Source organism: Heterodontus francisci, chromosome 8, assembly GCF_036365525.1.
Source record: "Heterodontus francisci isolate sHetFra1 chromosome 8, sHetFra1.hap1, whole genome shotgun sequence".
Lineage (NCBI taxonomy): Eukaryota > Metazoa > Chordata > Chondrichthyes > Heterodontiformes > Heterodontidae > Heterodontus > Heterodontus francisci.
The window spans coordinates 16,613,869-16,626,719 of NC_090378.1; the positions used below are offsets into that span (position 1 = coordinate 16,613,869).

At 45.3% G+C, this 12,851-nt stretch overlaps 1 protein-coding gene across 1 annotated transcript in view; it reads right to left on the bottom strand.

The window, feature by feature from the left end:
• The window catches only part of ak5 (adenylate kinase 5), an 82,862-nt gene extending 71,107 nt beyond the window's left edge, over positions 1–11,755 (bottom strand). Inside the window, exon 1 of the mRNA XM_068036700.1 lies at positions 11,692–11,755. Within this exon, the coding sequence (XP_067892801.1) occupies positions 11,692–11,751 (60 nt within the window). The 5' untranslated portion in view covers positions 11,752–11,755. The remainder of the gene's footprint in view (positions 1–11,691) is intronic.
• Positions 11,756–12,851: the final 1,096 nt, after the last annotated feature.

Consider the following 12,851-nt stretch of genomic DNA (forward strand, 5'->3'; position numbering starts at 1 on the left):
CCTTTAAACCCAAGAGCTATATCTAACTCCTTCCTGAAAACTTACAATGTTTTGGCCTCAACTGCTTTCTGTGGTAGCGAATTCCACAGGCTCACCACTCTCTGGGTGAAGAAATTTCTCCTCATCTCAGTCCTGAAAGGTTTACCCCATATCCTTAGACTATGACCCCTGGTTCTGGACTCCCCCACCATCGGGAACATCCTTCCTGCATCTACCCTGTCAAGTCCTGTTAGAATTTTATAGGTTTCTATGAAATTCCCTCTCACTCTTCTGAACACCAGCGAATATAATCCTAACTGACTTAATCTCTCCTTATACGTCAGTCCCGCCATTCCAAGAATCAGTCTGGTAAACCTTCGCTGCACTCCCTCTATAGCAAGAACATCCTTCCTCAGATAAGGAGACCAAAACTGCACACAATATTCCAGGTGTGGCCTCACCAAGGCCCTGTTTAATTGCAGCAAGACATCCCTGCTTCTGTACCCGAATCCTCTCGCTATGAAGGCCAACATACCATTTGCCTTTTTTACCACCTGTTGGACCTGCATGCTTACCTTCAGCGACTGGTGTACGAGAACACCCAGGTCTCGTTGCATATTCCCCTCTCTCAATTTGTAGCCGTTCCGATAATAATCTGCCTTCCTGTTTTTGCTTCCAAAGTGGATAACCTCACATTTATCCACATTATACTACATCTGCCATGCATTAACCCACTTGTCCAAATCACCCTGAAGCCTCTCTGCATCCTCCTCACAACTCACCCTCCCACCCAGTTTTGTGTCATCTGCAAATTTGGAGATATTACATTTAGTTTCCTCATCTAAATTATTAATATATACTGTGAATAGCTGGGATCCTAGCACCGATCCCTACGGCACCCCACTAGTCACTGCCCGCCATTCAGAAAAAGATCCATTTATTCCTACTCTTTGTTTCCTGTCTGCCAACCAATTTTCTATCCATCGCAATACACTACCCCCCAATCCCAGGTGCTTGAATTTTACACGCTAATCTCTTATGTGGGACTTTGTCGAAAGCCATTGCCTGGCTTCACCCGTCTCAGCTCATCTGCTGTTGAAGCCCTCATTCATGCCTTTGTTACCTCTAGACTTGACTTTTCCAACACACATTCTCATCCTTTTTTTCAAATCCCTCCATTACCTCACCACTCCCTATCTCTGTAATCTCCTCCAGCCCCACCACCCTCCAAGATATCTGCGCTCCTCTAATTCTGGCCTCTTGTGCATCTCCAATTTTAATTGCTCCTCCACTGGTGGCTGTGCCTTCAGTTGCCTAGGCCCCAAGCTCTGGAATTCTCCCTATACCTCTCTGTCTCTCTACTTCACTTTCCTCCTTTAAGACACTCCTTAAAACCTATCTCTTTGGCCAAGCTTTTGGTCATCTGACCTAATCTCCATATGCGGCTCCGTGTCATGTTTTATAATGCTCCCGTGAAGCACCTCGGGACGTTTTATGACGTTAAAGGCGCTATACAAATATAAGTTTTTGTTGGTGTTGTTGTTTTCAAGTATATAATTCAATTTCCTCTTGAAAGTTTCTGTTGAATCTGCTTCCACCATCCTTTCAGGCCGTGCTTTCCAGATCATAGCTTGCTGCATAAAAATAAAAATCTCCTCATCTCCCCTTTGGCTCTTTTCCCAATTCCCTTATATTGGTGTTCTCTGGTTACCGACCCTACTGCCGGTGGAAACAACTTTTAGTTTAGTTTAGTTTAGAGATACAGCACTGAAACAGGCCCTTTGGCCCACCGAGTCTGTGCCGACCATCAACCACCCATTTTTTTCTTCTTCCCCTATATACTTCTCCCTATATACTCTATCAAAAACATTCAGAATTTTGACGACCTCTATTAAATCTCCCAGGAACCTTCTCTGCTCTGAGGAGAACAATCCCAGCTTTAATCTCTCCACGTTACTGAAATCTGCAGGCACTGGGGGAGGGGTGGGGTGAAGTGACTGGAGCAACAATATCGTAGCTCTATCTCTGACCTGCGATCCCGACAACCAGAGGGAGGGCGGCGAGGCCTAATGGTGCAGGACGGCAGCCACTGAGGTCTCACAGCATAGGGAGTGGCCGCTGAGGCCCCCTGGTGTCAGGCAGTTGGCCGCTATGGTCCCACAGTGCGGGACGGCCACTGAGGCTGAGATGAGGCGATCCAATGATTCTGCTGACTGTAAGCTGGGTTTCAAAAGCCTGAAGTTGCAGCAGGAACAGGGAAGACTAAGGGTCATTAAATTCCATTAAAATTATAGACGAGTAGCTGTGTTATATGAATACTTAAAGCTATATAGGAACATCAAGATTTGCATCAGCTTCTTGTGGATTTGGGTTTCTTCAGTTTATAAACATCATGGGAGCTGGAAAAAATGGGTTTTTGAAAGTCCCAGGAATCAGCTGCTTCTCCTTTTCCCGTTAATTCCACTCCTACATTTCTTCCTATTCATGATTGCAGTAAAGTTCATGTTGTATCTTGTACAGTGATGACATATATGAGGAGACATTTTCCTGACATTTCAGTACAGCCTTCCACTAATTTCCCTGAGCAGCTGTGGTAAAGGTATCAAGATTGTTGCACAAAACAGCACTTGTCAGAAACTATAAATGTATCTTCAATGGAGGTGGTAGTGAGATGGGACGGCTGGTATTACCATAGAAATATCAACATTCTTTGCAGTACTCTTAGCCCATTTGAATTCTATTCTACTACTCTCTCCTTGTATCCTAAGATTTTTCCCTCTTCAAGGATCGAGTTCCCTTTTTAAATGTTGTGATTTACAGGGTCACAATGGCTACTTGTGGTAATCTCAGTTTTGAAGTTTTCAATTGACCCCTGACCTCAACAACATTTTTGAGGGGAGAGAGTTCCAGATTTCCACTACCTTTCGCGTGAAGATTGCTTCCTGATATCACCCCTAATTTTAAGGTTATTCCCCCTTGTCTGGACTCCACCACCAGAGGGAATAGTTTCTCTCTATTTACTCTATCAAATCCTTTAAATCATGTTATGGCCCTTTGTGCAAAAACATTTCTTCTAAACTCCCCCTTCATGCTCATAGCATCATTACTGAGTTTATGACCCCTTGGCAGTGATTCACAGACCAGTAGGGATAATGCAGCGGAATTTCCACCAAGTGGGGTGGGAGGGTTGGTGGTTTTGATCCTCTATTGGAACTTCGGCAAAATCCTGGAGAAATGTAATAAACAGCTATTTAGACCATTTCTGTAGGAGACGGGAGAACCCGTGAGGGAAGTCGATCCCAATCAGTCATTATTTTCCCCTTCAACCTCTTTTGAGACCTTCTTAAGTTACCACTGGATCCCCTTCAATGTTCTCTGCTCCAGTGAGTACAGTCCTAGTTTACTCCCCAAGTCTCTTCTCATAACTCTGAACCCTCAGGATGATATTCAGATACACTGGTGTAAAGTGGGTGTATTCTGCACCGAGACCTGCTCACCCACCAACCCTGTCCTCGCTGACCTACATTAGCTCCCCATCCCCCAGCATCTCAAAAATAAGACTCCCATGCCTTCAGGGCCTCACCTCTCCCTATCTCAGTAACCTCCTCCAACCCCACAACTCTCCCCTGTTCTCCATTCCTCTGAAGCTTGCCTTGTGCATCCTCCCATTTTCCCCAGCCATTGGTGGCCATGCCTACAGCCGTCTAGGCCGCAGGCTGTGATATTTCCTCCCTAAATCTTTCCATCTCCTCTAAGCCCCTCATGAAGAGCCACATCATCGACCAAGTTTGCCGTCTCTCCAAATATGTCTTTTTCTGGCTTGGAGTCCATGTTCCCGAGTATACCAAAGTGAAATGGCTTGCGACATCTGTTCTAGAGTAAAGTATAATTCAAGTTGTTGTAATCAATTGCATCCTGGCCAGTATTTATTCCTCAACTAACATCACTAAAATGGATGATCTGATGATTTATTGCATTGTTGTCTGTGGGATCTTGCTGTGCACAAATTTGGTTGCCATGTTTCCAATATTACAACAGTGACTTCACTTCAAAAGTACTTCATTGGCTGTAAAGCAATTTGGAAACTCCTGAAGTCATGAAAGGTGCTAATCATTAACACGCCCACCCACACCCTGTCCCCACACCCTGTCCCCACACCCTGTCCCCACACCACCTACATAGTCCCAACCAATGCCAGGAACGCAGTCAATTGAACCCCAGCTCAAATGCACAGTGCGGAAACATCTAAACTGTTCACAAGCGCAACTTTCCCTGTACACTGATATAAAACAGTGGTTCTCAAACTGGGGTCTGCAAACTGAAGAATTCCAGCCTCTCTGCGGAATTTTCTCTCTAGTGGGCTAGAGAGAGAGAAAATCACAAAGGGGGAAAAGCGCAGTAAGAAAAGAAAAGATAAGCTGCCTGCTTTGTATAAATTAATACTTAGTGTTGGTCCCGTGCAAGTAGCTGACACCGTGTCCACTCTTGAAGCTCCTGAATACTTGTCCTTCTTTGCAGTGATGGGCGCCTTGGTTGCTGTGCTTTTCAGTAGTGAGTCTCCCATTTACTTTCAGCGGGAGGGGAGATGGGAGGCCAGCTGCTGCTGTGATACTGGAGTGCATTGAATTTGAATTCATGCAGTGAGCAAGTGCCATTATAATGCCCCACTGAATTGATTTCTTCCCCTCCTGACTATTTTTTTCTTTCCTTGTCCAATCTCTCCCCACCTACATCAATGACTCTTGCGATGCCTCTGTCACATTTACTAGTTTTCAATTTCCTGGACCTCATAGTCTCCTATTCACCATGGACGTCCAATCTCTCTACACCTCCATCCCCCACCAGGACAGTCTGGGGGCTCTCCGCTTCTTCCTGGAACAGAGGCCCAACCAGTCTCCATCCACCACCACCCTCCTCCTCTGCCTGGTTAAACCTGTTCTCACTTTGAACAATATCTCCTTCAACTCCACTCACTTCCTCCAAATGAAAGGTGTTGCTGTGGGTACCTGCATGGGTCCTAGCTATGCCTGCCTTTTTATGGGATATGTGGAACATTCTTTGTTCCAGTCCCACTCAGGCCCCCTCCCTCATCTCTTTTTCAGGTACATTGATGACTGTATTAGTGCTGTTTTCTTCTTTCACTCCGAACTGGAAAATTTCATCAACTTTGCTTCCAATTTCCACCTTTCTCTCACCTTCACATGGTCCATCTCCAACTCTTCCCTTCCCTTCCTCCTCTTCTCCGTCTCCATTTCTGGGGATAGGCTTTCACCATAAGCCCAGTGACTCCCACAGCTACCTGGACTACACTTCCTTACACCCTGCTTCCTGTAAGGACTCCATTCCATTCTCCCAGTTTCTCCATTTCTGTTGCATCTATTCAGACAACGCAAACTTCCATATTAGAGCTTCTGATATGTCTTCTTTTTTCCTCAATCAAGGATGCCCCCCCCCCCCCAATCATGGTTGACAGGGCCCTTGACCATGCCCATGCTATTTCATGCACATCTGCCTTCTGCTTCCTCCCAGAAACATGATAAGGTTCCCATTGTCCTCACCTTACACCCACCAGCCTTCATATTCAACGGATCATCCTGCACCATTTCTGCCTCCTCCAGGATGATCCCACTAGCAAACACATCTTTTCCTCCACTAACCTTTTAGCATTCCAAAGGGACTGTGGCGCAGTGGTTAGCACCGCAGCCTCACAGCTCAAGCGACCCGGGTTCAATTCTGGGTACTGCCTGTGTAGAGTTTGCAAGTTCTCCCTGTGTCTGCATGGGTTTCCTCCCACATGCCAAAGACTTGCAGGTTGCTAGGTTAATTGGCCATTATAAATTGCCCCTAGTATAGGTAGGGAAATATAGGGACAGGTGGGGATGTGGTAGGAATATGGGATTAGTGTAGGATAAGTATAGATGGGTGGTTGATGGTCGGCACAGACAAACAGTGATTTACTTGTACTTCTTTCAGTTTAGTATGCTGTATTCGCTGCTCACAATATGGTCTCCTCTACATTGGGGAGACCAAACATAACCTGGGCGACCGCTCAGGGGAACACCTCTATTCAGTCTGCAGGCATGACCCTAAGCTTCTAGTCGCCTGTCATTTCAATTCTCCACCTTGTTCCCACTCTGACCTTTCTATCCTTGGCCTGTTAGTGTTCCAATGAAGATCAATACAAGCTCAAGGAACAGCACCTCATCTTTCGACTGGACTCTTTACAGCCTTCTGGAATCAATATTGAGTTCAACAACTTTAGATTATAAGCACTGCCCCCATTTTGTTTCGTATTTTTTGCTGGTTTGGTTTTTACTCTTGTTCTTTCTAATTTCCTTTACTTTGCATTCGGCTGGCAGCTATTCACACCTCCACAAGACACATCTTTTGTTCCTTTACCTGTCCCATTACCACTCCTTTTGGCCTTACACCATGAAATCTTTTGTCATTTAATCTCTCCTGCCCTCCACCCTATCAAAGAGCTCCCCTTTTGTTCTTCTTCCCATCTTTCCCCTTTCTTTTGCTCAAAACCTATTACATTTCTAATTTTTCCAAGTTCCTGAAACGTTAACTCTTTTTTTCTCTCCACAGATGCTGCCTGACTTGCTGAGTATTTCTATCATTTTCTGCCGATATTAATCTCTTGTTGGCTTGATTCTTGCAATCTGTTTGTCTTATTTAAATCTTCCACCATGTTGCAACAATGTAAATTCCTTAAATGATTAAATAACACTGAGAAACTAGGCTGGGTTTGCATAGATCTGCAGAATATTCTTGAGAATGCCACATTCAACAACAACAACAACTTGTATTTATATAGTGCCATTAATGTAATGTCCTTAACGTAATAAAATTTCCCAAGGCACTTTACAGGAGCATTATAAAACAGAGTATGACACTGAACTGCAAAAGGAGAGGCTTGGTCAAAGGAGAAGGTTTTAAGGAAAGTCTTTAAGGAGGAAAGCACAGTGGAGAGGTGGAGAGTTTAGGGAGGGAATTCCAGAGCTTGGGGCCTAGGCAACTGAAGGCACAGCCACAAATGGTGAAGCGATTAAAATCGGGGATTCACAGGAGGCCAGAATTTGAGGAGCGCTGATATCTCGGAGGGTTGTGGGTCTGGAGGAGATTACAGAGATAGGGAGGGGCGAGGCCATGGAGGGATTTGAAAACAAGGATGAGAATTTTAAAATCAGGACATTTTTTGACCAGGAGCCAATGTAGGTCAGCGAGCACAGGGGTGATAGGGGAACAGGACTTGGTGCAAGTTAAGACACAGACAGCAATGTTTAGGATGACCTCAAGTTCACAGAGCAGAATGTGGGAGACCAGCCAGGAGTGTGTTGGAATAGTCAAGTCTAGAGGTAATGAAAGCATGAATGAGGGTTTCAGCAGCAGATGAGCTGAGATGGAATGAAGTCGGGCCATGTTACTGAGGTGGAAATAGGCTGCCTGAGTGATGACACGAATATTAGAATGGAAGTTCATCTTGGGGTCAAATATGACATCAAGGATATGGACAGACTGGCTTAACCTCAGACTGTTGCCAGGGAGAAGGATGGAGTTGGTAGCTAAGGAACGGAGTTTGGAATGGAGACCAAAAACAATGGCTTCAGTCTTCCCAATATTTAATATGAGGAAATTTCTGCTCATCCAGTACTGGATGTCGGGTAAACAGTCTGATAATTTAGCAACATTGGAGGAGTTGAGGGAGGTGGTGGTGAGGTAGAGCTGAGTGCTGTCAGAGTACATGTGAAAATTAACGCTGTGCTTTCAGGTGATGTCACCGAGGGGCAGAATGTAAATGAGAAATAGGAGGGAGCCGAGGATAGATCCTTAGAGGACACCAGAGGTAACGGTGTGGGAGCAGGAAGAGAAGCCATTGCAAGTGATTTTCTGGCTACAATTTGATAGATAAGAATGGAACCAGGTGAGAGCAGACCCACCCAGCTGGACAACAGTGGAGAGGTGCTGGAGGAGGATGATGTAGTCAACCGTGTCAAAGACTGCAGGCAGGTCAAGGAGGACAAGGAGGGAAAGTTTACTTTTGTCACAGTCAAATAAGATGTCATCTGTGACATTGATAAGAGCTGTTCGGTTACTGTGGCAGGACGGAAACCTGATTGGAGAGATTCAAACATGGAGTTTCGGGAAAGATGGAAACGGACTTGGGAGGCGACAACACGTTCAAGGCCTTTGGAGAGGAAAGGGAGGTTGGAGATGGGACAGTAGTTTGCAAGGGCAGTGGGGTCAAGGGGTAGGTTTTTGAAGAGAAGGGTGATGATGACAGATTTAAAGGAGACATGGACAAAACCTGAAGAGAGCAAAATACTGCAGGTGCTGGAAATCTGAAATAAAAACAGAAAATGCTGGAAATACTCAGCAGGTCTGGCAGCATCTGTGGAGAGAGAAACAGAGTTAATGTGTCAGGTCAGTGACCCTTCATCAGAACTGGCAAATATTAGACATGTAATAGGTTTTAAGCAAAAGATAACACAAGGGAAGGTGTTGATAGGACAGAGGGTCATAGAGAATAACTGACCAGAAGGTCATGGAGCAAAGACAAAAGGTGTGCTAATGGTGTGGTGAAAGACGAAGTGTTAGTGCAGAGAGGATGTTAAATGACAGAATAATTAACAGCCCTGGCCAAAAGCATAAACATGAAAAAGAAAAGTGGCCAGGCACATGGTAAAAAAAAATGAATGATGAAACAAACTAAAATAAAACAAAAAAGGGGGGCCAGTCATGCTGTGAAATTATTGAACTCAATGTTCAGTCAGGTAGGCTGTAGCCTAATCGGTAAATGAGATGCTGATCCTCGATGTTCACTGGAATACTGCAGCAAGCCCAGGACAGAGATGTGGGCAAGAGAGCAGGGGGAGGTGTGTTGAAATGGCAAGCAACAGGAAGCTCGTGGTCATGTTTTCAGACTGAGCAAAGGTGTTCCGCAAAGCGGTCAGCCAATCTGCATTTGGTTTCCCCAATGTAGAGGAGACTGCATTGTGAGCAGTGAATACAGTATACTAAATTGAAAGAAGTACAAGTAAATCGCTGCTTCACCTGAAAGGAGTGTTTGGGGCTTTGGATAGTGAGGAGAGAGGAGGTAAAGGGGCTGGTATTACACCTCCTGCGATTGCATGGGAAGGTGCCGTGGAAAGGGGATGAGATGTCAGGGGTAATCTCATAGAAACCTATAAAATTCTAACAGGACTGGACAGCCAAGATGCAGGAAGGATGTTCCCGATGGCAGGGGAGTCCAGGACCAGGGGTCACAGTCTAAGGATAAGGGGTAAGCCATTTAGGACTGAGATGAGGAGAGATTTCTTCACCCAGAGAGTGATGAACTTGTGGAATTCTCTACCACAGAAAGCAATTGAGGCCAAATCATTAAATATATTCAAGAAAGAGTTAGTTCTTGGGGCTAAAGGGATCAAGGGATACAGGGAGAAAGTGAGAACAGGGTACTGAGTTTGGATGATAAGCCATGATCGTATTGAATGGTGGTGCAGGCTCAAAGGGACAAATGGCCTACTCCTGCTCCTATTCTCCTATGTTTCTAATGGACGAGTGGACCAGGGTGTCACGGAGGGAACGAACCCTTCGGAATGCTGTCAGGGGAGGGGTGGGGAAGATGCATTTGGTAGTGGCATCACGCTGGATGTGGCTGAAATGGCGGAGGATGATCATTTGGATCTGGAGGCTGGTGGGATGGAAAGTGAGGACAAGGGGAACCCTGTCGCGGTTCTGGGAGGGAGGGGATGGGGTGAGGTAGAGGTGTGGGAAATGGGCCTGACACAGTTGAGGGCCCTGTCAACCACAGTAGGGGGGAATCCTCGGTTGAGGAAAAAGGAAGACATATCAGATGCGCTGTCATGGAAGATTGCATCATCAGAGCAGATGCATTGGAGACGGAGAAACTGGGAGAACGGAATGGAGTCTTTACAGGAGGCAGGGTGTGAAGAAGTGTAGTCGAGGTAGCTGTGGGAGTCAGTGGGCTTATAATGAATATTAGTAGACAGCCTATTCCCAGAGATGGAGACAGAGAAGTCAAGGAAGGAAAGGGAAGTGTCGGAGATGGACCATGTAAAGGTGAGAGAAGGGTGAAAATTGGAAACAAAGTTGCTAAGGTTTTCCAGTCAGGGCAGGAGCAGGAAACCGCATTGTACTGGAAAAAGAGTTGAGAGAGTGGTGGGCGGGGGTACATTGATGACTATCGGTGCCAAACGCATCTTCCCCTCCCTTCCCCGGTCAGCATGCCGAAGGGATCGTTCTCTCCGTGACACCCTAGTCCACTTCTTCATTACCATTGACACCTCGTCCCCTTCCCACAGCACCTTCTCATGCAATCGCAGGATGTGTAATACCTGCCCCATTACCCCCTCTCTCCTCACTATCCAAGGTCCCAAACACTCCTTCCAGGTGAAGCAGTGATTTACTTGTACTTCTTTCAAATTAGTATACTGTATTTGCTGCTCACAATGTGGTCTCCTCTACATTGAGGAGACCAAATGCAGATTGGCCTACTGCTTTGCAGAACACCTTTGCTCAGTCCGAAAACACGATCCCGAGCTTCCTGTTGCTTGCCATTTCAACACCCACCCCACCCCCCCCCCCCCTCCCCCTCCCCCTGCTCTCATGCCCATATCTCTGTCCTGGGATTGCTGCAGTGTTCCAGTGAACATCAATACACGCTCGAGGAACAGCATCTCATTTACCGATTAGGCATGCTACAGCCTGTCAGACTGAACATTGAGTTCAATAATTTCAGAGCATGACAGGCCCCCCTTTTTATTTCTATTTATACATTTTTTTTTATTTTAGTTTGTTTCATAATTCATTTTTTTACCATGTGCCTGCCCACTTTTTCTTCATGTTTATGCTTTTGGCCAGGGCTGTTAATTATTCTGTCATTTAATACCCTCTCTGCACTAACGCTTTGTCTTTCACCACACTATTAACACACCCTTTGCCTTTACTCCATGACCTTCTGCTTAGTTATTCTCTGTGACCCTCTGTCCTATCAACACCTTCCCTTATCTTTTGCTCCACCCCCACTTACCCTTATCTCTGGTGTGTCTGATCACTGTCTACATCACTGAAATAGTCCTCAAAGTACTGCTCTAAGTAATTATCTGTTTTCCTAAAAGCATTATTGAAACATTCTATACATGCAGCAATTCTGAGCATTACACAGTATTATCATTTCGATTGGGGAGGGGGTCTGTGATTACTAATCCACTTGAAAAGAGATCTTTCAACCAAAAAAGTTTAAGAGCCACTCGTATAACCCCCACCCCACCAATAAATGTGATCAAGGGACAGTATTCCCAAACTGGAGTAACTCAGTGTGCCCATCCCACTGTCAAAACTGAAATGACCTCATTTGCCATGAACGGTGTTAATTACAAAATCACACATTAGTAACTTGCTTATCCGCGTGTTTTTTTTTAAACGAAATTCCGAAATACCCAAAATTAACCCATTCCTGCTGCCCGAAAATGGACAAAATCATTGATGAAGTATTCGATGAGCCAGGAGCACTTAACATCGAAGCGTTCACCTTGAGTTCTGAGTTCTCAGAATGCTCATTGGGAGGGTTCAACTTTAATTTTAGAAGACGTGGGAGTTTTAAAAAAAGCCTTTTCTTTTTGTTTTGGTGAGATCAGGAACTGCCTTCCCCGCTCCTTTCCCCCTACCAGCACAGCTGGAGCTCACCTCAAACAGCTGGGAGATCTTCCTCTTGGAGAGGTAATCCTTCGCCTCGCCTGTGTTCATGTCTCCTGATGTTCGCTGCTTTACCTGTGATATGCTCTGTAAGAGGCTGAACTCAGGTATAAGGCACACTGTACCAGGCTGAACCTTCCAACAAGAGAACAGCTTCCTCCTCTCCACTGATTTGCTCTGTCCTATCTTTCTGCACATCCCTTTTATACTACCCCTGAACCCGAACCGTCAGCTTAACGGTGTGAAGGAACCGCCTCTGTACTTGTGTCAGTTCGCCAACAAACCATATAGCCTGTCTTACTTGATGCTGATGATGCCGGATAGTGGGAGTGACCGAGCTCCCGTTAAATGAGACACCAAGATGTGCCTAAACGGTACATCTGAGCGGTGATCCCTGAACAATTCTGGTGACCGATTGTCCACAGTAGACACAAACGAATATTTTTACAAGTCTTTAATCAATCCTCCCTGAGGTCAGCCCTGTTTGCATTATCCAGGGATATTTCATTGCAGACTATTCACAGGGTTTAATTGCAGATTAAATACTCCCCCAATTATATATTCTGTGGTTACTCAAAATTGTTTCACACATTTTGCATTTATATAGCACAGTTAATAGGAAGATAGGAACAGGAGGAGGCCATTTAACTATGTTCCTATGTTCTATGTTCCTAAGTTCTGATGTTTTAATCCTTTGAGCCAGTTTCACCATTCAATGAAGATCAGGGTTCATCTGTGAACTAACTCCATTTGAATCATAGAATCATAGAACGTTTACGGCACAGAAAGAGGCCACTTAGCCCATCATCTCTGTGCCGGCCAAAAAATGATTCACCGAGACAAATCCCACCTTCTAGCATTTGGTCCGTAGCCCTGCAGATAACGGCACTTGAGGTGCATATCCAGACTCCTTTTGAATGAGTTGAGGGTCTCTGCCTCAACTACCCTTTCAGGCAGTGAGTTGCAGACCCCCACCACCTTATGGGTGAAAATTTGTTTCCTCATTTCCCCTCTAATCTTTCCACCAATCACTTTAAATCTATGCCCCCTAGTCACTGACTTCTCTGCTAACATAAATAGGTCCTTCATCTCCACTCTATCCAGCCCCTCACAATTTTGTATATTTCAATCAAATCTCCCCTCAGCCTCCT